The sequence below is a fragment of the Theropithecus gelada genome, chromosome 12, assembly GCF_003255815.1.
Source record: "Theropithecus gelada isolate Dixy chromosome 12, Tgel_1.0, whole genome shotgun sequence".
Classification (NCBI taxonomy): domain Eukaryota; kingdom Metazoa; phylum Chordata; class Mammalia; order Primates; family Cercopithecidae; genus Theropithecus; species Theropithecus gelada.
In genome coordinates, this window is record NC_037680.1 from 33333606 (window position 1) to 33358876 (window position 25271).

At 34.1% G+C, this 25271-nt stretch overlaps 1 protein-coding gene across 1 annotated transcript in view; it reads left to right on the plus strand.

Annotated features, from left to right (window-relative positions):
- Positions 1–25271, plus strand: part of GALNT13 (polypeptide N-acetylgalactosaminyltransferase 13) — a 613112-nt gene that overhangs the window by 394796 nt on the left and 193045 nt on the right. Inside the window, exons 5-8 of the mRNA XM_025404576.1 lie at positions 4045–4211; positions 4698–4905; positions 7597–7767; positions 21002–21119. Coding sequence (XP_025260361.1) covers positions 4045–4211; positions 4698–4905; positions 7597–7767; positions 21002–21119 — 664 coding nt within the window. The remainder of the gene's footprint in view (positions 1–4044; positions 4212–4697; positions 4906–7596; positions 7768–21001; positions 21120–25271) is intronic.

Genomic DNA, 25271 nt, shown 5'->3' on the forward strand with positions numbered 1-25271 from the left:
AATGTCAATTTTTGCTAATCCCATTTAGATGTTTATGTAAAAGAAAACAAATAATAACTTCATGAGACATGTTGCTAAAAGAGTTATTTGGTCTAAATATACATAATTTCAATTAAAGCCGACATTCTATGCTTAGTTTTAATGAAGTGATCCTAGGGAAATTGATATTTCCCTATCTGATATAACGATATATACATTTGAATGCAAGATTTTGGCACATTTTAATATGCTTTATTTGTTCCTAATTTTTCCAATTAATTTTTTTACAATTAATGTCATTTAAAACTTTTGATATAGCATATAAAAGAATTTCAGGCAGAAATCATTAGTATTACTAAATTATTTTTGTTACATTATTATTACTTTATTATAGTACTGAAAGAAGTATACAGCTTGAGACTTGTATTCTGTGATGAATGACTGTTTACATAGGAAGAAGAGGAAGAATTAATTAAAATATTAGCCCTATTTTATTTTTATGCTACATTAAATAATGACAGTGGAAGTTTTCCATAAGTAAACATGATAGCTGCATTAACAGCAAACTAATTCACTATAACTTTGACACATAAAATGAATACTAACTTTGTATTCATTTGTGAGTGGATTTTTTTTTCTTTTTTTTTTTTTTTTTGAGATGGAGTCTCACTGTATTGCCCAGGCTGGAGTACAGTGGTGTGATCTCGGCTCACTGCAAACTCCTTCTGTTGGATTCACGCCATTCTCCTGCGTCAGCCTCCCGAGTAGCTGGGACTACAGGCGCCTGCCACCGGGCCCGGCTAATTTTTTTTTTTTTTTGTATTTTTAGTAGAGACAAGGTTTCACCGTGTTAGCCAAGATGGTCTCAATCTCCTGACCTCTTGATCCGCCCATCTCGGCCTCCCAAAGTGCTGGGATTACAAGCGGGACCTACCGCGCCCGGCCTGTGAGTGAATTTTTTTAATCACAAAGTAAAGCTTGATAAAAATACTTTAAGATGCTGGATCGAAATATCTGCTTTTAGTTTGACATTTTAAATCATTTATTTAATTGTTGGCATTTAGTGTAACATACAAAAAATGTTGATTGAAAAAATCTTTTTTAAAAAATGATGCTGAGTAGACTTTATTGACTGTAATCCTCGAGTGAAGCCACTGGCTGTTGGCTGTTAGACTGCTTTCAGCCTGTTTTTCCAGCTATACTTCTTCGAGGAGGAGGATGATCTTTACCTTACTCTTGACTTTGCATACTGAAAGTGATTAGGTTTTTTAATGAGGCAGAAGAATGGAAATTTGAGGAAAATGGTAGAGAAAACCCTCTCATTTACCAAGATGACTTTCTAAGTTTATTTAGTGATGAGCTACTTGGAGATACAAGTCAAATGATGAAGTTCATGGAAACCTTTTGAATCTTGCCTCCAGAAGGGAAAGAGATGGCAATAAATCCAACTACTTTTCCCATGCCTTACATGTTTATTTTCCTATATGCACAGTATCTTTTGTATTCTAGATGCTTAATAAATCTTTTTCAAGTAAATGTATGCTGGAAAATGTTGTAATTGAGGTAAATGGACATTTTTAGCTGGCTATATTACAGAAGACTTTATTGACTAGGTGATCTGTTAGATGGTTTTAAAAGATAATGAAGATCTTAACTGGCACACAATCAAATATTTATTATATGCCTTCATCTTCCACATTTTATTGTATTTTTTTTCACTCCCTTGTGAAGGAAACTAATTTCAACAATGCTGTGTTGTGTCATGCATTAAGCCAGTCATAAGTAGCAAGAGGTATCTGATTCAGTTTATATTATTGTGTTAATTATCTAGCTCTTCAGAATATTTTACATGAAAAATAACCTCAGGTGAATACACTTCTGTTACTGCTTCAGAAACCTTTTGACATTTTTTTTTATAATCTGTAATCACATTGATTTAAAATGACATGACAGAAATGCCTGAACGTTGACAAGGTGATGGGAGCAACAAACACCTGCCTGTTAAATTTGGGCTCACCACCTACAGCACCACACATATCATTGATCCAAGTGTACCTTGACTGATTACTTTAAAAGAAAAATCTGGACTTCTCTGGATTTATAAGCAAAGTCAAAAACATTTTCCAAAATATTAAGTTCTAAAACTAGTAATAATTATGGTGTAGCCCCTTACTAATCAGTGTGCACCAGGGACCAGCAGCCTCTAAATCATCTCGGAGCTTTTCAGAAATGCAGAAACTTCACCCAAGACCTAGTGAATTAGAATCTGCATTTGAATGAATCTCCAGGTGATGCTGAAATGGGAAAAGTTGCCTTGTCCCCCTCACAGGGCCTGTGATGGGGCTGTGGCTTGCTTCTTCAGTGCCCCTCTGCTCAAATCTCTAGGGCAGCATATGGGGGGACTGGGCAGGTTGTGGGGCTCCGACCCCACAGCAGTGTTCAGGGGTGGATGTTTACAGCTCCACCCCAGTGGGAGCGTGCCACCGTGTGCTCTTTTACTTTTGCCGTCTATAGGCAACTCGTGTTAACCAGCTCAATTAGACCCTCTACCTTGTCACTACCTTGTGACAAGAACAGAGGACTTTCTGTATCCGGGGTTCTTGCCTTGGTGTACCGGAAGAGTCGGATCACACTTGGAGAATGAGTGCAAGGTTTTATTGAGTGAAGGGTAGCTCTCAGCAGATGGGGGAGGCCAGAAAGGGGATGGAGTGAGAAGGTTTTCCCCTGGAGTTAGGCAGCTCAGCGTCCTGTGCTGTCTCCTCTGACTGCCCCAGCCAAATTCTGCCTGCCCCCACTGGTCAATGGCCTGCTGACTTGCCGATGCCTGTCGGTGCATCCCTCTCCATGTCCAGCTGCCGGTGCGTTCCTCCGCTGATGTGCTCCTCTCCACATCCAGCTGTCTGTTTCATCCAGCTGTCTGTTTAATCCAGCTGTCTGTGTTTTCTTGGGCAGATCTGCTCCTCTGGACGTCCAGCAGCTTGTGGGTCTGCCTTCTAGAGTCTGGGGGTGTCAAAAACATTTTTCAAAATATTAAGTTCTAAAACTAGTAATAATTAGGGTGTAGCCCCTTACTAATCAGTGTGCACCGGGGACCAGCAGCCTCTAAATCATCTCAGAGCTTTTCAGAAATGCAGAAACTTCACCCAAGACCGAGTGAATTAGAATCTGCATTTGAATGAATCTCCAGGTGATGCTGAAATGGAGGGGGGTGGGGGCTGGTTATAGGCACAGGATGGCAGGCCAGGGTGGTCTTGGGAAATGCAACATTTGGGCAGGAAATGCCATCCTCACCCAGGGTCTGTCGGAGTGGAGCCCTAGCCAGGGACCACGCCTTCCTCTACCCAGCACCTCCCTTCCCCGCTTCCATGTCATTTAAAGGGAACAGGCTCTTACCTTCCCAGCACTTCCATATCAATGACTGTGCACATTAAAGTTTGAGAAGTGCTGGTAGTCCATTCCCTTTCCTGATCTCCAAAACATAAGGAAATTTTAGAGGCCAAGATGCATTTAGTAGATTCTAAATCTAAAGGAAACCTAAATCTTTCCTTGGAAGTAGATATTGTTTATAGCATCCTCAAACGGAATTAAAAGCATACATGACTAGATTTAGAACAGAAAAATCTGTTTTACGTACTTCAAAATCCTTTGGGCCCGTGTCTGTTTATGTTCCTATGACTTCTTGAGTTATACATTTTTATTAACAAAGAATAAAATTATATTTACTAAATGAACTCCTTTGTACCTGTTGTACCAGGTCTTTTATCAAAAGTTTCAGAATGTTATTTTATATTTCTTAGGTTTTTCTTAGACTTGTAGAAATCATGCTGCTTTGTTCCCTGCAGGAGTTAAAATAAAAATATTAGTAATTATGCATATTTAATTTTCAGAATGCCAACTGATTACTCATAGCACTTATAAAAGGGAAATGATTTTAGATATTCATAAAACATTTCCTTAGTAAGGGGCTTTCAAGTTTGAAGTTGTGTTATTACGGATATTTCTTTTTATAATAATCAGGATAAAAAAATGCATTTATTAAGATCCCTCTTCTTTCCTCTTTTTCAGATGTAAGACAAAAGTCTACCCTGATGAACTTCCAAACACAAGTGTAGTCATTGTGTTTCATAATGAAGCTTGGAGCACTCTCCTTAGAACTGTTTACAGTGTGATAAATCGTTCCCCACACTATCTACTCTCTGAGGTCATCTTGGTAGATGATGCCAGTGAAAGAGGTACAAGCTGTTTTTTTGGTTTGTTTGTTTGTTTGTTTGTTTGTATTAGAAAGCTTTATTATGGCCAAAAAGATAACTAGGCAATTATCTATATTTGCATTATAATTTTACTAGCCCTGCCATAGCCTATCAAATTCTCATCAATAACCTCATTAATGCCAACTCTAGAAGGAAATAACTAATTCTTTCACTTTCTCTCATGATTCTATATGGTTCTTACTAACCTAAAAATTCAGCCAAAATGACTTTCAATAATATATCTTTTTTTCCAACTCAATTGATTATATTATTGAGCATTCATGTGATTTTATGGATACATGACATTAATTAACTAATGAAATCTCTATTATTTTATATCTAAGGCAAAAAATACTGATAGGAATTGGCCACCATTTCTGTGTGTTGAATTTCCATCTTGGTAGTATCTCTGCTGTTTCTTAAAACAGTTTCAAAAATGTTTCTTATAAATTCTTTTACATGTTACAGATTTTCTCAAGTTGACATTAGAGAATTACGTGAAAAATTTAGAAGTGCCAGTAAAAATTATTAGGATGGAAGAACGCTCTGGGTTAATACGTGCCCGTCTTCGAGGAGCAGCCGCTTCAAAAGGGCAGGTCATAACTTTTCTTGATGCACACTGTGAATGCACGTTAGGATGGCTGGAGCCTTTGCTGGCAAGAATAAAGGAAGACAGGTAAGAATTTATGTGTTATGTCTGCCTGGGTTATGACTGAACCTCTTAGGACAGTTCCAGATGTCCATCAGAATTTGCCTTCCAAGTTCCTATTTTTAGAAGGCTTATTTTATAGCTTTTCTTAAAAGCAGGTTTTCCCACTTGCTTGATAAATAAGACTGCTGTATTCATGCTGGACATAGATAGTTGACTAAGAAATAGTGAAACAATTCAAGTTATAAAAAACATGTTAAATTACTTTTTAGGTGAAGGAATTAAATATAATCTAAAATAGTATAATTGTGTTATAAAGCACATTTTCAAAGCACCTTTTCGTGTTCTCACAACTACCCTGTGAGGTAAGTACTGTAGATATTCTTATCTATAACTCATAATGGGGAGGAACTAAGAAGCTACATCTAACTTGCTCCAGTCATTGGAAGTGCTGGGAACAATTCAGCTCTTTCCAGTTCTCTGCCAGTGTTCTCTAAACTACACGAGCACCCTTAGTCAGTCTAGTTCAAATTCACCTGGAATGTCTTAAAAATGCACACACATACATGCACACACACAGCACTGAAAATAATTATAATTAAAAAAAGGAAACGTAAGAACACAGCTATACGAATATGTTTAATTATTTCAACAATATTGTCACCTTATACATATACATTTTGAAATCTGGAAAATTGAATATATAGCACTTTATAGAAATTAAGAATCCTTATACATACCTGCAGTTCCTTCTGTTGTTGATGAAGTACAAGCGTTCTTTTTGCAATTATTTATAAACACTGGTGATAAGAGAGTATAATTTCTAAATACCTAGTGAAGATAACTAACATTGAATGCTATCTGATACAATAACAAAACATTACATAACACCTTACTTGCATAGTCATTTCATCTATAGTAGAAAAGTCCTTCTAGAATTGACATTTTTAATTAGACACTCCAGATAGGAACTACTTAGTCTGAGCTAGTCCAGCCACATCACTTAAACAGCAGGATTTGGTACTTGCCAGGAAGATGGATGGAAGCTGTCAGTAAAATGAAGCACAACAGTTGAAGAAAGCGGTAGGAACCTTTTAGTCCATAGAGTGTTGTACATGGCTAATAACATTTTTCCACTCTGTGTATTGTGCAGTACCCACAGGACAATAAGACTGGCAAAGTAAAATGAACTTAAAAATGAATTTCCTGGCAAATTTTGGTATATTCTGCTGTTTTTTTTTTTACACACGTGTTTCATATTCAACTCAATGCGCTTTTAATATTTCAATATGGTCATGCATAGGCTATTTTTTGTTTGATCTAACAACATAATTACACTGTATTTGCATATGATGAACCCTATTATCTTGTCCTGATTATAAATTTGAAAACTACCCTAAATAGATAGTCTGTTCAAGGTTTTTAGACCTAATTTCTTCTCCTCACAAGTTAAATCATTAAATCTAATAAAGGAAGTGAGAAAAATATTGATTTTTCTGGGGTCCAGAGTCACCAAGAAGCTTTCCCAAGGCTACAGGAGTCTCGTTGATTGCAGATAAGTTGAAGCTCTGGTCAATTTTGTGGAATATAAGACCTTAATTGAAAATGAGTATTGGTGAAACTGGTGTTACAAAACAAGTAAATAATGGACATTTGTGTGCTTTTCATATCTGGAGATGATTCAGAAGCCTATTTGTATATTTACCTTCTACCAAATATGAAAAACCAACTCTGGTCTTCAGAATTAGCTACAACCAGTACGATTTGAGTAGGCCTGAATGTTTACTTGTGGAAATCACAGAAGTTTCATCCCATAATAAAATAAATGGACAGGGGTTAGATCAAGAATTAGAGAAGGCACAACATGGATTAAAAGTGTACCTAATGATTTTCCCAAATGAAATTTTCTACCATAGAAAGTTACCATTAAGAACACCAACCTTTTGGCTCTTACTTTAAGAAAAATGGGATGGGCCAGGTGTGGTGGCTCACGTTTTTTTTCTGCCTCAAAAAGAAAAAAAAAAAAAAGGATAAAACACCAGAGATTGAAGTTGCTTATCTTTCCCTATCTTAAGCTATCGTCTAGATTATAAATGTAAACTCTCAATTTGAGGACATTTTACTCAGAAATTGTCATGACCCTATCATTTTTCATAGGAAACATTTACTTATACTGACAGATTATGATTTTTATTATTGCTGTTTGTTGATTTTTGTTTGTTTTTCCTAGTAGGTGTTTTCTCCATGAAGATGTCCTCAGAACTCTCTAAACTAACGTACCCTACTTGAAATGCAAACTACCAGATCTAATTTGCCATCATCCCTTCTTCCCTCCCTGAATGCTGTTGCTTTTCAATGGGTTATAGCTAAAATGATACCTAATCTCAAAGCAGCTCTACTAATCATGCTGTGGGTGGAGGTTTGATGAAAAATAGACCCTGCTCATCTTGCTAAGTTAGTACTTAGAATGCATTTGGAAATAGACTTGAAGGTCAATTAGTGTATTTGATTAGATTTCAAATGATAGCATAAAGTAAACTGTAAGGAATATATATTCAAAGGAAATAATTCCATGGACTAATAGGATAAAATGAAGCTAAGGCATATTAAAGTAACAAAATAATTACATTTCATCATATCAACTGTAATCAGTTTGGAGAAGATAATGTAACATTTTAATTATCATGTGTCTATAAATTGGTTTTAATTTTTCTGCAGGAAAACGGTTGTCTGCCCTATCATTGATGTGATTAGTGATGATACTTTTGAATATATGGCTGGGTCAGACATGACTTATGGGGGTTTTAACTGGAAACTGAATTTCCGCTGGTATCCTGTTCCCCAAAGAGAAATGGACAGGAGGAAAGGAGACAGAACATTACCTGTCAGGTATGTATATCATCTCTCTTGAAGATTATGTATATTCCCATAAAAATTAAGGAATATTATAAATTTCTGTTCTAATGTTTAATTATTTAATCGTATCCTTATTATTCAATATACATATACATTATGACCCTTTACATAATCATATAAGGATCAATGACAATATTAAATCTAATTTAAATTAGTATAAGCAAACTTAAGTATTGGCAAAAATGCTAAATATCTTTTGAAGGTTTATGTATTCTTATATTCAAAATATATTTACTGTGAATTTTCTGTGTGACAGAAATGTGCTAGCCTTGACACTTCAAGTAAATGTATGTCTTACCTTAAGGTGTATGGCTTATAATAGAAATGTTCTCAAAACTGAAATAGCCAAAAATGTTTTGCTAAATATTCTAAATATATCACGTTTAAACAGCTATCTTCCTTATAGATTCCATAGGTCCATTTGGAAAATTTTAATGTATTCAAAATTTCAAAGGGTTTATTGCCCCAAATTACTTCAAATACTACTTAAGTTGAAATATTGATTAGTGAAATATGAGCTTACTTGTAATAAAAAATATCATATACATCTTGAATTGTCTGTATAAGCATTACCCACTTTATTAACACAAAAGTATCATCTTCATACTTAAACACATTGTGAACCTCTTACCTGAAACTAAAAATTGATTTCCTGAAAAATACTTGGGGAAGTATTCACTAGTTTAGTTCTTTAAAGATGAATTTGGCAAATCATCCTTCCTTTGGAACATGAGAAAAATACCCTAACATTCTAAAACCATACACTTTAAGTCCTCACTTAGCATTGTAAATGGGTTCTTGGAAACTGCTACTTTAAACAAAATAACAAAAAACACTGTCATCAATTTTATAATGGAGGGACATTGAACTAAGGGATGTTACTTGGGGACCTTTTGTTTGTCATTTCACTTAAAGTCACAATAGCATTAAGTGAAGACTTACTGTATGTAAAATCCATGATCTGAACAAGAATGTCTGGTAACCTACTGAAGGGATGAGTTATCTATTGTCACCTACTTAATTATATAATGAATTAATTGAAATTAAACTCTAAAAATTGGCTAATGGAGGAGAGTGGCTAAAGTTATTTGTTACTGAACAATTAAATATTAGAGATGTTAACTTCTAAAGGAGATCTATTATATCAAAGAGAAAAATAAAATGTGACTTCTAACATTTGCATAAAGTCATGTAAGTTATCATGTCAATACTTAAAATGTAACTTAAGAGTCTTAAGTCTTGTATAATCTTCAAATTCACCAAGTCTTATTGATACTTAACCTTTAACAAACTGGGAAAATATAGTGGCTCATGTTACCATCATTTATTAGATATTCTGTTTTCCCAAATTGTTTTCATTTAGTGTTAGCTGATATTTAAACTTTAGATCCCATGTGAAAACTATCAGAATGCTTGACCAATACACTTACATATAGATAATGTTTTTATTCATTTGAAAATGCTGTTTATAAGAAGGCATGTTTATATTCATTTAAAAAAACACATTGGCAAAAGACATGCTTTATTTATGTTCTCACAGAGTCAAACAGAAGATAACTAAGAGGTAGCCAACATTCGTAGTAAGAAATTACTGATCTCATTCATAAAATAAAGATCTATGTAGAAATCAATCATTATTACTCATCTTTCATTAACTAAAACAAAAGATGAATCATCTAACTTGCTATATTTTAACCATAATTTATATGGTTGTATTACAGTAGCTTGAGAACTGGTAAAATCTCAGTACATTTTGTTTGCTTCAGTAACTGCACATCATTTTATTTTCTAACACACTGAGGAAGCTGAAGCGAGAGAAACAGAGCAACCTCAGTCTTTGCTGAAGTTTCTAGATTTTTGTGGCAAAAGGTTAATTAATTCGTGGGCTCGGTTGTAACAGCCTGCAGGTAATTTTCATCAGCATAGCTGTAATGTGAACGTTCCATCTACTTGTAATCTATTGCTTGAAGCTGTGATCATTTTTCTCACAGTCATACAAACAGATAAATCATTCTAGATGTTGAAGATAATTTTTTTCCTACTTGATTAACAGAATTCTGAATAGCTAAAGTGATGAAAATGAAGCTGAAATTTTAGTTTTCTTAGTAGAATGCTTTATTTAAAATATCAGTTATGACAGAACTTTGTAGTCACCATAATTGGCTAGTCATCATTTAGAAATACAATCATGCAACTGCTTATGTTGAAAGCCAGGTTGAACTTGTGACCTAAATCAGTTATACTACATCTAAAGTAAAGCTTAACATGGTGATTCTTATTTTTCTATTGCCAACTTCTGGGCTTTGGTATTTTCATTTTCATAATAAATGGAGTTTGTGAAATACTTGTTAATGTTCATATTATAACTATGGAATAATATACATAATTGTGAATATATCGTTTTCTTTAATCAGTAAACTTTCCTTGACATTTAATAATCGAATTATATGACTTTTCAAGAATATTTCAATTATGTGTGCAACAAATAGTACCTTTTAAACTGGAGGTCATAAACTAGGAGCTTTTGTGCCAAATATTCTCTATAGAAGTGTTTTATTTGGCATACATAGTGTTTTACATTTTCAAAAATTACCAACACTTTAAAAATGAGATATTTTAAATAAAAATCTGTATTTCCATCTACTAATAAGTCAGAAGGTCTTACTACAATGGACCAGGATTCTTAACCTGGCACCATCAGGTGGAGTTTAGTAGAAACTGCCCATGTGGAAATGGCATGAAAACTTATCCCAGTCTCCACAATTTCTTCTAATTATGTTCCTGACTCTGAGGCTGAGGGTCATTTGGTATTTGTTATCATTCTTGAAATTGAAGAAATATTTATCTGCACCTGTGTCTTGAGGAAAGAGGGAAAATATATTTATTGCAACAAATCCACTTTATATAATTATCTTTATTTGGCTATAATCTTTTAAAGTTTTGACGCTGGTCTTAGAGGCTATTGCCTGGGAAATGGCTGAGTTTGAAACTCATCAAGCATATCACCCCTGTAAAACTATGCATATACATTACCTAATGGAATAGGCAACTAGTAGCAAAGTTACCTGATAATGCAAATAATACTCTAGATCATTTAATTAATTTGGGGATGAGTTATGCATTTTTTCCTAACACATGCAAATGGGAGGTGATTTGGTTTAGGCTATTGAAATAAGTTTGATTCCATACAAAAACAAACATACAAACTGTTCTATTTGTATTCCATGCATACAAACTGTTAGGCACTGTGCTAAGTTCCTCACATACAAACATGGATAAGGCAACCTATGCTGTCAAGTTGCTCACTGTCTGGCACTGGCCACAGGTATGCTGGATGAGGGAAAGAGTCTAGTGTAAATGGTCCAAGTGTGGATGTACAGGAATAATTATGTCTACAACTAAAGTGGTGTGGACCTCTAGAAATGAGCCTGGCTTAAGTCTTAATTGATTGCTTTAGTCTCTTAATTATGCCCTGTAAGTGAACCTCAAATAATTATAAAGATATTCATTTCCACTTTAATTTCACACTGATTAAAATAGATTTTTAAAATTAAAAACCTATTGGTAATTTCCAAGTGAATTTAACTTTTTTTACCCTTCACATCTTACCTTATGGACTTTTTTACATTTAATCATATTAATATTTTTAATATGACTGCCTTCATTTTTACTTCAAGTGCCATATTGAGTATACTTCTAAAGTAAAACAAAAGAGTTTTAGATGTTCTTTTAATTCTGATATAGTAATAAATCAAATGTAAATATTATTGATTTTTATTTCAGACCTATTATACCTAATCTTATATTCCTTTTTATTAGCATACACTTTATTTCATGCATTTATTTTTCACTCAATTAGAATTAGGAGTTTATGAAGATCAAATAAATCAAGTAACATCATTAGTATCTCTGATTATAATTGTGAAAAACTCATGGAATGTTCACATATATTATCTCCTCTATCATTCTAGTGAGATCATAGAAGAAGCATCGAAACTAGCCTTCGAGGATCTGGTTTTATTTCAAGCTCCTCCAATTAAGAAATTACCTAGTCTTCACAACTATAAAATGGAAAATTATTCTCCCTACTTTGCTTAACTCATGAAGTGCTATAAAATATTGAAATGAGCAATGTCCTTGATATGAATTAGATTTTAAATTTATATCTGATAATGTAACATATAGATATTGCAAAATAAATGTGACAAGTACCTAAAAGGATAAAGAAGCAGAACACCAATGAGCCACCTCTTTTTGAATTTGGTTGTATTTTCTTCGAAGGCTTTCCTATTCAATTTTTCTACAATGTAAAAGTTGATATATCATCAATATTTTTCTATGCCATTAATTTTCCCCCCATAGGTTTTAATGGCTGCTAATGTCTCAATTACTGAAGATGTTTCCCTATTTTTTTTTTGTTGACTAAAGTTCATCAAGAGTTTGTTTGCACTTTAATTTTTTTATCAATTGTTTCTTCTTCACCTAGTTTTTGCATACAAAGTGATTGCTTTAGAATTATGCATTTGAACATGAAATTTATTTTAATATTCCTGATGCCTTCTGCCAATTTAATTCCTTCCCAAAAATATTATCACTGAATCAATTTATAATTTCACTAGTAAGTATAATAAATTAAAAACACAAATGTTACTCTTCAAAATCTTATACAAATATAAGACGAAGTTTCTTATGTTTAATAGTAACAATTTACTTCTTAATTTTTATCAGATTGTATTACACTTTTCTCAATCCAATCATAATATATGTTCGAATTGGAGGAAAGAAACAGAAATAGATACCACGAAAGCCTTTAAAACACTTCTATAAAATGAAAGATATGAAAACAACAGCACAGGGAAAGGTCAACATTGTGAGCAGAACAAAGACTGAAAGAAAGAACTAACTTTGGAATGCTCAACTAGTAATGCTCTTGCTTATCCCTGTTAAAATCTAATGTATGTTGATTGAGAGAAGTAAAAAATTCTCTCCTCAAATAAAAATATTTGAATCTATATTCTATGAAAAAGAAGAGTACTTTTGTATTGTATTACTTTCTAATAGCTTAGGGGATAATTTGCAAGACTTTCTTAGCAACATGTTGGGATAAGAAAACTAGGGTAATAGAGTGGTAAGTTAAATATTACATTTATATACTGAATAATTTTATCACGTTAACCAACGACATCTGATCCCAGCTGGCCCCATTGTTTATTTTGATCCCTCGTAAGCATGAAATGAAAGTAAAATGAAAGATTAAAATTTGCACCAATTACTCTACATCCTTGTGGAAGCTTAGGGTTTTATCAGGTCCTAGGAATTATTAAAAAGGACTTAGGGGAAAAAAATAACTACTCCTTTATTGGAAATATAGATTAAAGCAGGCACAGGTTAAAGTATTTGATTCCCATGCTTGTTGGTAAGTGGGTTCTTTGGCAGCAAAACAAATCATTTGCCCATACTAAGCAAAACATTGTATTTTTCTTATTCCTTAAAAATAACACAAATTATTTGTGTTCCATTTTGTGTTCCACTAAAATCCTGCAGAAACACAAATTGTTTCTGCAGGATTTTAGTAAGCTTCCATGTCCAGAGCCTAAGCCAGCATAAACTCTTAAAGTAATAGTTTCTTCTCTACAGAAAACCACATCTTCATACCCAAACATAGGTTCAGATGATTGTAATAGTGTGTGGTATCCACCAAACTTCCCATTTTTAGTTGTAAAAACTTTAATTACATTCAGCATTTAATTATTCATCACTCTGATAGAAGAGCATTTGTGCCTCTGCTTCCTTTCTCTTTCCTCTGCTTTCTATTTTGGTTATACTGCATAGAATATGCAAGAAAGGAGAGAAACTCTTAGCATTTCATTTCCTTTGGGTTCCTAAACCTGCAAAATGGTTAACCCAATAAAGCCATTCGATTTTATAGTTAAAAAAAAAATCAGATGTATGTGAAGATTTCAGCTATTCATGCCCGTATTTGTAAATGTAAAAAAAAAAAAAAAAAAAAAAAAACCCTCATTTTTATTACTTATCTTTATTAATTTTATAATCTATGGAAAATGTAATTAACACAAATCTAAATACTAACAGTGTAGATATTGTGTTATTTGAACATATAAATAATAGCCTAGAACTCATCTGTAGTCTCTCAAACATTCTTAGGAGTTTTTCTCCAAGGCCCTTGATTATTTGCAAGTAAGATTAAACAGAATCCTGATGTATCAAAAGAAAAAAATAGAAGGAATGATGTTTCAAAACTTTAAGAGAAATTGTTTCTGAAGGGCAGTCCAAAAATTCACGGGAAAACATGGTACATAAACATGGAGCCTGAAATCAAGAAAAATGTATTATTTTATGTTGTTATTATTATTATTGTTGTTGTTGTTGTTTTGAGACGGAGTCTCGCTCTGTCGCCCAGGATGGAGTGCAGTGGCGCGACCTTGGCTCACTGCAAACTCCGCCTCCCGGGTTCCCACCATTCTCCTGCCTCAGCCTCCAGAGTAGCTGGGACTACAGGCGCCCGCCACCATGCCAGATTAATTTTTTGTATTTTTAGTAGAGATGGGGTTTCACCATGTTAGCCAGGATGGCCTTGATCTCCTGACCTCGTGATCCGCCCGCCTCGGCCTCTCAAAGTGCTGGGATTACAGGCGTGAACAACCGTGCCCAGCCAGGAAAAATGTATTTCTAGTTACCCCAAATCTTTTGCTGTATAAGGTATATGGACAAATGGAAAGATGATTGATAGATAGATAGATAGATAGATAGATAGATAGATAGATAGATAGACAGACAGATAGATAGGAAAGAAAGAAAAAGAAAGATGACTTTTTTATCCATGCTACCAATTAGTTAGGGGTCCTTGAACAAGTCACTTAAACACATTGCAACTAAATTTTTTGACCGAAACTGTAGGGATTTTAGAGCTCTGAAATATTACATATCTGAAAATTATTTGGACCCAGAAAACAATAAAAATGAAGCAATTTATAATCTTGGTAAACAGAGATGTTTCCCCTGTTTTTATAGATAATATCTAAAATGTATACTATAAGCTTTGTGCTGGTATTGTTTCAAGAGTGTTACATATATCTAGCTATGAAGTCCAGACTTCTAACAACTAAATTTGGCTGCCTCTTGGGGTCTCCTTCCCGGGGTGATTATCCTAGCGTGAAATACAGGATATATTGTCTTCTTGGTGAAAATACAGACATTACATTTTAGCATTACTAAATAATTAAATGTATTCTGTCACAATTTCTATTGATTTGCCAACTTCTGGTGAAAAACCCCAGCATTTTTCCATATCAAATGCATATTTTTTTGAGACCTTTACTATTTTACATAGTTACAAATCTTCATATCTTAAATTCTAAAATACTATCAGAAACTGGGCACTGTGGCACGTATCTGTCATCCTATCTGAGACAGGAAGATTGCTGGAGGTCAAGAGTTCAGGATTATTCTGGGCAATAATAGTGAGACCCAGTCTCAAAGTATAACTAAATACATAAATAAATAAAATACTATCAAATTCAACCCCTAAAACTCCTATTAAATGATAGAGCCTTTGAAAATCTTGGAATTAGTGAAGTCATCTTTGTTACTCATCAATTTAGCAGGTGCGAGCAAAGAACATTTTTGGAATTTCAGAAATAAAATTGCAGATAATTTTAACTTTCAAATAGATTGTTCTGTGGCTATAGGGATACATTACTCATTTGTTTGTTTATTCAGTAAATATCCATCAATAGTCTAATACTATTATTATTATGTTATTTATTATTATTATTATTATTATTTTTTTTTTTTTTTTGAGACAGAGTCCCCCTCTGTCACCCAGGCTGGAGTGCAGTGGCACAATCTCGGCTCACTGCAAGCTCTGCCTCCCGGGTTCAAGCTATTCTCCTGCCTCAGCCTCCGGAGTAGCCGGGACTACAGTCATCAGCCACCAGGCCCGGCTAATTTTTTTTTTTTTTTTTTTTTTGTATTTTTTAGTAGAGATGGAGTTTCACCGTGTTAGCAAGGATGGTCTTGATCTCCTGACCTCATAATCCACCTGCCTTGGCCTCCCAAAGTGCTGGGATTCCAGGTGTGAGCCACCATGCCTGGAATCTATTAAATAGTCTAATACTATTAAACCAATGTATTGGATATGCTTATAGAAGTGGTGAAATGTGCATAGAAATAAATATAATACTATATACAATAGGAATTGGCCGGTTCCTTGAGATAGACAGTGATAAGGGCTTATAGAAGAAGGTGGAAGGAGAAGAATATGTCTTGATTGAGGGAGCAGGGGGCAGGGGCAGTGTTGTTGAAGGTAGGATGCCTAGAGTGTATAGCATTTGTATTAGCCTAAGAATAATCAAGTTTGAACGTACAAGGGGAGTTTTCAAAGAAAAATCCAGGTAACCAATGGATGTGAACAAATATACTGAGGTACAAAAACGTAAAGCATTTACCAGTAACAGCTAAACAGTTTACATGCAGGCAAATAGTTAAAAGGGGTTGGGAGGAGCTCATTGGGTAGTGCTAGATTAATGATGCCAGGATAAGAAGCTAGAATTTATTTCCTTAACATAGATTTTTGAACATCTGGTTAACATTTTTAGAGGAGCATTGATTTAGAGAAATTATTCTGGCTATGATTTTTAGGACAAATTTCAGAAGCAGAAGAATCTAGAGGCATCCAGATCCTCTCAGCATCTAAGCATCTTAGCATCTAAGAGGACCCCATTATTAGCAAACATAGAAGATAAAAGTAGTCACTATGATAACAGAGATGAGTCAAAAATACTTCAGAAGAAAAAGAAGTCTTTTGGAAATAATTGAATTAGGCACAAAAAAATGTGATTTTTCATTTTATACTAAGAGACTGGAAAGAAATATAAGACATTAAAAGAGAAGCAGATGAGTAACAAATTTTCAGGTCTATGATATATACACTGAACAGAGTCAATGGAGTTTTTTGAAGGAATCATCTAGTGAGTAACTGCAAAAGCACAACTTATGCAGAGGAAACAAGTATGAAAACACAGATTAAGAGTGAACCACAGAGGTGACAGTGAAAGGTATGTGATGGATGATCTTATCTTACCCAGACAAAGAGCACAGAAAGAGAAAAGTGCCTCTGAGAGACCCTTGGGAGGACTACATTTCAGATGAGAGAAGAAATTATTAAATGCATATATCCACAAAATAATATTATGATGGTATATTGGACCCACCTGATAGATATGAAATTAAGAGCTTGTCCAAAGTCTGATAGGAAGGAAAAAGGAGAGGAAGGGGGTATCAATAAGAATCACAAAATTAACAGTCAAAATAGTAGAAGGGAAACCTCTACAGGACAATGCAATGGGAACTAGAAATGAAAATAATTTCAAGCAGGAAGGCTGATGAATTGTACTATATACTTTCAGAGGAAAAAGTTAAAGACAGGTTATTGGAGTTCAGAATCAATGGGGACCTTTCAGAAAGAAGTTAATGTAGAGGTGGGAGCAAGATCTAGCTTCTAGTTAGAAGGTCAAAAGTTGTTAAGGGAGTATGTAGAAATTATCCTTTCAAGAAGGTTACCAGTGAAGGGAATAGAAAATATATGTCCCTAGTTTAAAAGAGTAGTAAGATGGAATGAAAATGTTTTTTGGTTTAGGATAGAACTTAATTCAGCAGGCTTGTAAGCTCAAGGGACCAATCTAGAAATCAAAGGCATAAAACATAAATGTTAATAGTCAATGAGCAAGGGCCTGAAAGAGTAGTCAGGAGAGAGTCTGTTGAGGCCACAAGCATGAATGCTAGCCGACAAGGAGAGGAAAAGAGGTATTCTTTTCCATGAGACAAGAGGAGAGAGGAGGCCATGAGGAAGACACATTTTTAAACACATTGAGCTAGAGATTGAAGGAGTTTAGATTTCATGATTGAAAGAGTTTAGATTTCCTGCATTTCCTTCATCCCCAGGTTGTTGAGAAGAGTCCAAAGCTTTTGGAAAAGACTCAGGCCAAGTGTGGTGACTAACACCTGTAATCCCAGCACTTTGAGAGGCCAAGATGGGCAGGTCATTTGAGCCCAAGAGTTCAAGAACAGCCTGAGCAACATGGCAAAACCCGGTCTCTACAAAAAATACAAAAAGATAGCTCAGTGTGGTGGTGCATGCCTGTAGTCCCAGCTACTCTGGAGGCTGAGGTTGGAGAATCACCTGAGCCTGGGAAGTCGAGGCTGCACCACTCACTCTAGCCTAGTCAGAGTGAGACCCTGTCTCAAAAAAAAAAAAAAAACTCAGTTAAAAATAAGACAGGTAAACAAATAAACATAGATAGCAGGATTGTTAGCAGTTTGTGAATTAAGCAGAGAATCAATAATGTGGACTTGTCCTATAACCAGTTAACCACATCTTATTACTCTTCCAGTGTCTTAATAGCAGAAGTAAATGAAGTGAAAGGTAAATTCACCCAAGCACCAAAATTAAGGAAAAAAAAAAAGAGAGATAATTGGAAATTGCAGAAAAGCAAGCACAGAGAACCAAGATTCCTAAGCTAGTGTTTTGCTGACATGGCAGAGCCTTGGAAATCGGTTGGGAGAAGGGAAGAAGAAATTCCTGAAAGTTGTTATTAATGTGAGACTAGGGATTAACTAAGGAACCATAATCACTGATGAAGGATAAAATGACTTCTTACGAAAACAGGAGGAGTTAAAGAGTAAGAAATGATGCTCTGAGGCAGATTTCAGTCAACATCTTGGATATGAGGTAGTTCCAAATGGTTTTGAAACCTAAAGTGAGGGTATATATAGAGAGAGGAGCCCAAGTCAAGTGAAGGACAGCAAGGATTTTCCTTAAATGATTAACATCAATAACAACAACAAAGATGAATTACCTACCCTGTTGATTATGTGTTAGGAACTGTGTTAAGTGCTTTACTTCTGTTAACTCAGTTCATCTTTCCTACTTACTATGTGTGGTAGGTAGTGTTCACAGTCATTGAGCTGACTATTCCCCTCTTGTTCAATTGATTAAATTGGTTGTTTGGTTGTATAGACACAACCTTGAAAAGCAAATAATTTCAGCTAATTTAACCATAATCAAGATTTTTCATTTTCTAGATGCTCTGAACACTTAAAGTTTACATAGGCATATGTAAATATTTTATTAAGCATATTACAGGACAGTTAACTTAGAACAGAACGTGTTGCATAACATTGGCTATGGCTATAGGTATTAAACATCGTAAGGCACAATCTCCTATCTGAGAGAGCTAACTGATATTGCAAACCCAAAAATCTGTCCAGGAGTATCTGTCTTCAGAAAATACAGGAGTTTCTTGAAGAATTGTAATTTTATCTTATTATTTTTATTATTTGCAAGCATAAGTAAAAATTATTTGAGTCATTTTCAATAGCATAGTTTATTTTTAGCCACTTACACATTTATCATATATAAGGATGATGACCAACTGTAAGATGAAATTCAATATGTGTTATTTAAATTAAAATGTGCCAGTACTTTATCAGTAAGTAGATAAGTAGATAGGCACTCTGAACTGATCATTAAAAATGCATCACTTAACAATATTAAGCATTTGGTTGCATTATGATAGGATAATTGCAGCAATTTTGGTTCCTAATTTTATCAAATAGACTCTCCAGCACTGTAATATCTTATATATGTATTGCCATAGTGTTCCAAAACCCCCATCAGGTGAGAGTCATGGCTACTTCCTAATTACCATCTGCTTAGCTTTGTTAGTGTTTCTCATTATAACTCAGAAGGTCAATGATACTGTTCATGATAGGAACCCAGCAAGATGAAAAGTAATAAAATAGCTCTGAGACTAAGCAAGGCTCTGCTACTCCAACTGATGGACAGTTAATTACCTGAGCATAAAACAGCGAGAGCACTGGGAGAAATAGAGAACTCTGCAATATGGTAGATGTCCAAGTACAATATTATTTGGTGATTTTTCAGTGAACAATTCTGTTTAATTAAAACATGAGCATAACCTTTGGCAGAGGAGAATATAATTTTGACAAAAGCAAAATATTTGGTTTTTAACAGCTTCACAGACTACTTAGATGAGCATTCCAAATCTCAGTTTCTATAGCAGTTTCTCACCCTTGGCAGTGCATTAGAATTACATAGAAACTTTACATAATACCACCATCAGCCCCCACCCCCAGCCAATTAAATCTAAATCTGTGGAGGGTGGTACTTAAGCATATCCATCTTTTTTTTAGAGGTGCCTCAGGTCCTGCTATTGTGCTTTGAAGATTGCAAACCACTATATTACAACTAACATTCAAAAGTCATCATTGCCAGTATGGATCTATTTTGTGAACAACTACAATCTTCTTTTTAACTTTTAATATACACTGCTTATATATAGAAAGATTTGTGTAGCTCACTCATTAACCATTGTCTTTAATTCATCTTTTAAATTAACAATTAACTAATCCTTTAAAAAATTCACATCTGACTTCTGAGCTCTTATAGAAGAATTAAGAACGTGAAACCAAAAGGCATTTATTCCTAGGAAAAAGTTTTAGTAGAATCCCTTCGAAGTGTCCTTTCAGACCTCTGAATAACAGAAATTCCATAAATCCTATGGGATTTATGTTTATCCGTACAATTACATGATTAATTCTATCATTTTAATTAGTAAAGAGAAGAATAAACAATTAGATGTAAAGCCCTATGTTAAAAAATACCTTTGTAACTATCACTAGATACTTATTTTCTATAAACATTTTATAGAATTTATTTTTTTTTCATTTTTAAATAGGCTATGGATCTCTTCATGGTAAAACCATGTCCACAGGTTTCTAGAGTTTACATATATTGTGTGACCTAAGTTCACAACTGGTAGTTTCATGACCAGCTAACCACTTCAAGGACAGTGCCAAGGGCAGAAACTTCTCTTCACTATGATTTTCAGAGGGAATATAGAAGTCCCAGTCTTCCATGGCCAGTGTCACTTTCATGTATCTATTTGATCACCTGTAAGAAAAACAAAAACTAATTTGAATTTTACAGAAAATGTGAAAAAAAATGCTATTTATTAATTTTAAAACTTCTTACACCTTGACTTTATGTTTCTAGTTTGAGATTTTTTAATATTTAGAATGTCTCAAAAATATGTGCTACAGTCTCATTAAACTCCACACATTGTTTTCAAAAGATATTCTTTTCTTTTTGTTTTTTTTCAACTAGGACCCCTACTATGGCTGGTGGCCTATTTTCTATTGACAGAAACTACTTTGAAGAGATAGGAACTTACGATGCAGGAATGGATATCTGGGGTGGAGAGAATCTTGAAATGTCTTTTAGGGTAATTGCATTTTATTTTATTTTTTGACGCTGAACATACTATGCTGTAGGATGCACATACCAGACCCAGTAATTTACTGTCAAATCATTTTTGCTAAGTGATACAAATTACTGATCAATTGGTCATCTTAATACATATTTAGAAGATTTGACAGAGTCCTATTGCATGCAATATTTACTGTTAAATGGAAAATTATAGGTAATTTTTGTTTTCAAAAATAATGTTTTTATTCACAGCAAAAATACATTAGGACTTTCAATTGCTGAAATAAAGAAGGGTTTTATTTTTTAATAAAGTGTTACTCTATAAAATCACTTTGTGTTTTTGAACTGAAACTTGGAAGTATTTATGTAATCTGAATTTGCAACTACTGCCTGAGATTGTTTTCAGAAAACTTTAAGAATGAACTGTGGTCAAAGGAATTTGAATAATTCTGCAAGTAGTATGACCATTTTCACTAACATTATTGTTGGATAAATCAGTTTGAATAAAGCAAATTCATTTAATAAATGGCCTTCCAAGTAAATAAAAATTGAGGAGTAAGTCCTTACAAATTGTTATTAGGAAATGTTTAATAATAATTTAAATAATATTTAAATAATTTTTTATATTCAAAAAATAAAAAATGAAGACATAAGTTTGCTTTCATGCTAAGAAATTGATAAGCACTAACATAGTGGTTTTGTTTTTTCAAATCACTGCTTTTTTTCCTACCTAAAATTCAGTGTAAACTATTTGTGTGTGTTTTTTGTTGTTGTTGTTGTTGTTGTTGTTTTATGAGACAGAGTCTCCATCACCCAGGCAGGAGTGGTACAGTGGTGCAATCAGGACTCACTGCAGCCTAGACCTCCAGGGCTCAGGTGATCCCCCTACCTCAGCCACCCTGGCTGGGACTACAGGTGCACAACACTACTCCTGGCTAGTTTTTTCTTTCTTTCTTTTCTTTTTTTTTTTTTTTTTTCTACTTTTTGTAGAGACAGGGTTTTGCCATGTTGCCCAGTGTGGTCTTCTCAAATTCCTGGGCTCAAGCAATCCACCCCCCTCTGGCTCTCAAAGTGTTGGGATTACAGGCGTGAGCCACCACACCCAGCTTCAGTGTAAAATATATGAAACATTCCATCATTTTGCCCAAAGTATTTGTACAATAAAATTATAAGAGTTTAGATATATTTATCTATGAAGTTTAAAAATTATACCTTTTAATTTCTCATTTCAAAAGCAAAGTTTGTTTTTCATTATCATAATATAAATATGTGTGATGTTGTGTAAGAAAATGTTAAAATTTGAGAATGAGTTACCTTGAATTTCTGTACTGTAGAATTCAGTGGATCTTGGATAAATTATTTTAAAATCAGTAAGATGGCCGAGTTATATTACTATTTTGCCTGTAAACTTTCCTTTTAGCCAGATGTCTGAAACAAACCTTAGTTAATGGAATTTTGTTATTTTTGCATTTGCCTATATGCTTATATTCTCCTGAAACTTGCCAAACCAAACTCAGCACCACACTCAGGAATATCTTCTTGCCTTCAGGTCCATGGACAGTAAATCTTTGCGGAAATTTTGAGGACATTTGAGAACCCAAAATTATTACCTGGTATAGTTCTCACAGTGAAAGAAGTAAGAGGTGACAGAAAAAGAAAAGAAAAGAAAATCAGTATATTCAAAAGTTTAAAAACATTTTGCTTCTATTCTTAGATGTAATAATGAGAGAATTTACTCATTCATTAACCGATATTCTTTGGGTGCTATGCTGGGTTATGTAAGAAATAAAATCAACACAGAAATATTGCTACTATGTAGGATCCTCTTGCTACTTTTTTCTCTTGTCGTCTTCCTAAAATTCGAATTCACCTCTTTCCTCCCTACCTGTTAAGCTTGATTTTCTGCCAATGGACTCCTTTTACTTTTACCACATATGTCCCAGATTGGAGGGAGGCTCTTTATCTAACTGATTGAGAGTAGAATTCAGAAAGAATTTAGTGGAATAATATGATAAACGAGGAGGACCTGATCAGGAAATGTAACCGAGGTATAAATGTATAAAAAGGAAGACTTGAGGATATGATAGGTGAGGCAGATACTAGGCGTACAGAAGGAATGCAGCTAGGGGCCATAAGAATAATCAAATCCCTCAAAAATGACACAGGAGGGTTTCTGTAATTGATTTTTGGGATTATTAAGAAATAAAATACGTATCAATGACTTTTAAAACAATATCAAGTGTTTTAAAATGTATTTTTAGTTTCCATATGACTTTAATAGAAACAAAATATGTATTTTGCTTTTTATTAGACTCTTAATTTATGTTTCACTTTCTTCTCTGTGACATGAATATGTTTGCTTAATAGTTTGTGCTGTAGCTGAGGAAGACATTGAATAAGGAACAGCGCATTAGCCAAAGATTGAGACCCCTCATCTCTCTTTAGACTAATTTCATGACTTGATGAAATGAGGATATGTTGAGCTTTTATAATCAGAGTGTTTGAATCTAATATCCAGCTCAATCATTACACAACAAATATACATTGAGCAAGTTATACGTTTCCAGGGGCTGAGGCTACAAAGATGAATAAAGCATGATGCTTCTTTGCTCTCAAAGAACTACATTCCTGTGACAGAGATGCATAGGTGTTATTGTCAAGAAAATGTGATAATTTCCTTTATAAATTTTTGTGTGAGTTTTTTTCTGTCTCTGTCATGTGAGTATGGGTGAACGTAAACTCAACTGTAAAAAGGTGATTACAATAATAGTGAAGTTATTGTCGTTTTGAAGCTGTGGTCTACATAGGTTCTAGTCTAAGTAAAAAAGATAGAAATATTTAGGGCTTGCAAAATATTAAGATTCTGACTGACCCAAGGGATTTAAAGCCAAACCAAAGGAATACATTGCAAATATTTATTTGTAACATATCACTTGATCATTGTACTTAAAGACATTTGAAAATTTTATGAGAGCTGTAGATTTTCTAAGAAAGATGTTTCCAACCTTTTAAAGATGACAGATTTAAATACAGTTTCAAAGGGTTTAAAAATCTCTTGGAACCTTAGGAGAAAGACCCTTGGCATATAATAATAGTGACTATTAGCATTTATACTGGGTAGTAAGTGGAATAGCTAAGGGTTGACCCACAGCATTCTGACACCAAGGACTGTGCTGTTAAATACCATACTCTTACCTCCTCATTAAGGTTCATCTCTCCATAACATAACAAACTTAACAGCTGATGGTATTATTAAGAGAAAGAAAGAAGCTAACATGCAAATACAAGCTTCCTCCACAATTCTGAGATGGTTCTCTCATCTATAATTTTATCTTCCTCTTATAGGCTATAGCCTCTAATGGAAGATGATACACATTCAGTAGCAGTGAGAATATCAGGTATATGTATCAGAGGACAGCAGGTAGATCTTAATGCTTCTGAAAGCTGTTTCAAATATTTCTTCTTACTGCATTACACAACAATCACTGCAATAACATAAATTCTAACAGCACTGTCTAAACATAAGTGTTAATTAATTATGTTTAGACAGTGTTATGTATGTGCTGGGGATACAGTAATGAACAGAACAGACAAAACTTTGTGCTCTTATGGAACTTATATTTTAGAGAAAGAGATGGACAATAAACAAAATAAGTAAAATTTATTAAAATATCAATTATAAGTGTTAAAGAAAAATATGTAAGGAAGGTAAGATTATATGAAATGTTAGATTTTGGAGGATACATAGGGGTTGAAATTTTAGACAGGAACTGAGAAATTGATACTGAAATAAAATAGTGAGAAAATGAACCAAGAAAACTATTAATTACCATCAAAAAGTATCCTCTGTATTTATTTAATAAGCCTGTTTCAGGATAGGTATCAACCAACAAGGACACCAAAAGTCCTTGTCTTTTATAAACAATATCATGGGGGCAGCATTCCCAAGAGTACAGATCATTTTGCTCATTCTAAAATGAAGAAAACTGCTACTGTCCAATCAACTGAGAGCATGGGAAAAAATAAATAAAAGAGCTTGATGACAGCAAAGGAAACAGAAATCTGCCTCACTGCCATGAATGGTTACAAGTATGGACTAGGATTCAGATAGCCTGCATTCAACACCCAGCTCTGGCACTTACCATCTGTGTAAGCTTAGGTAAGATAG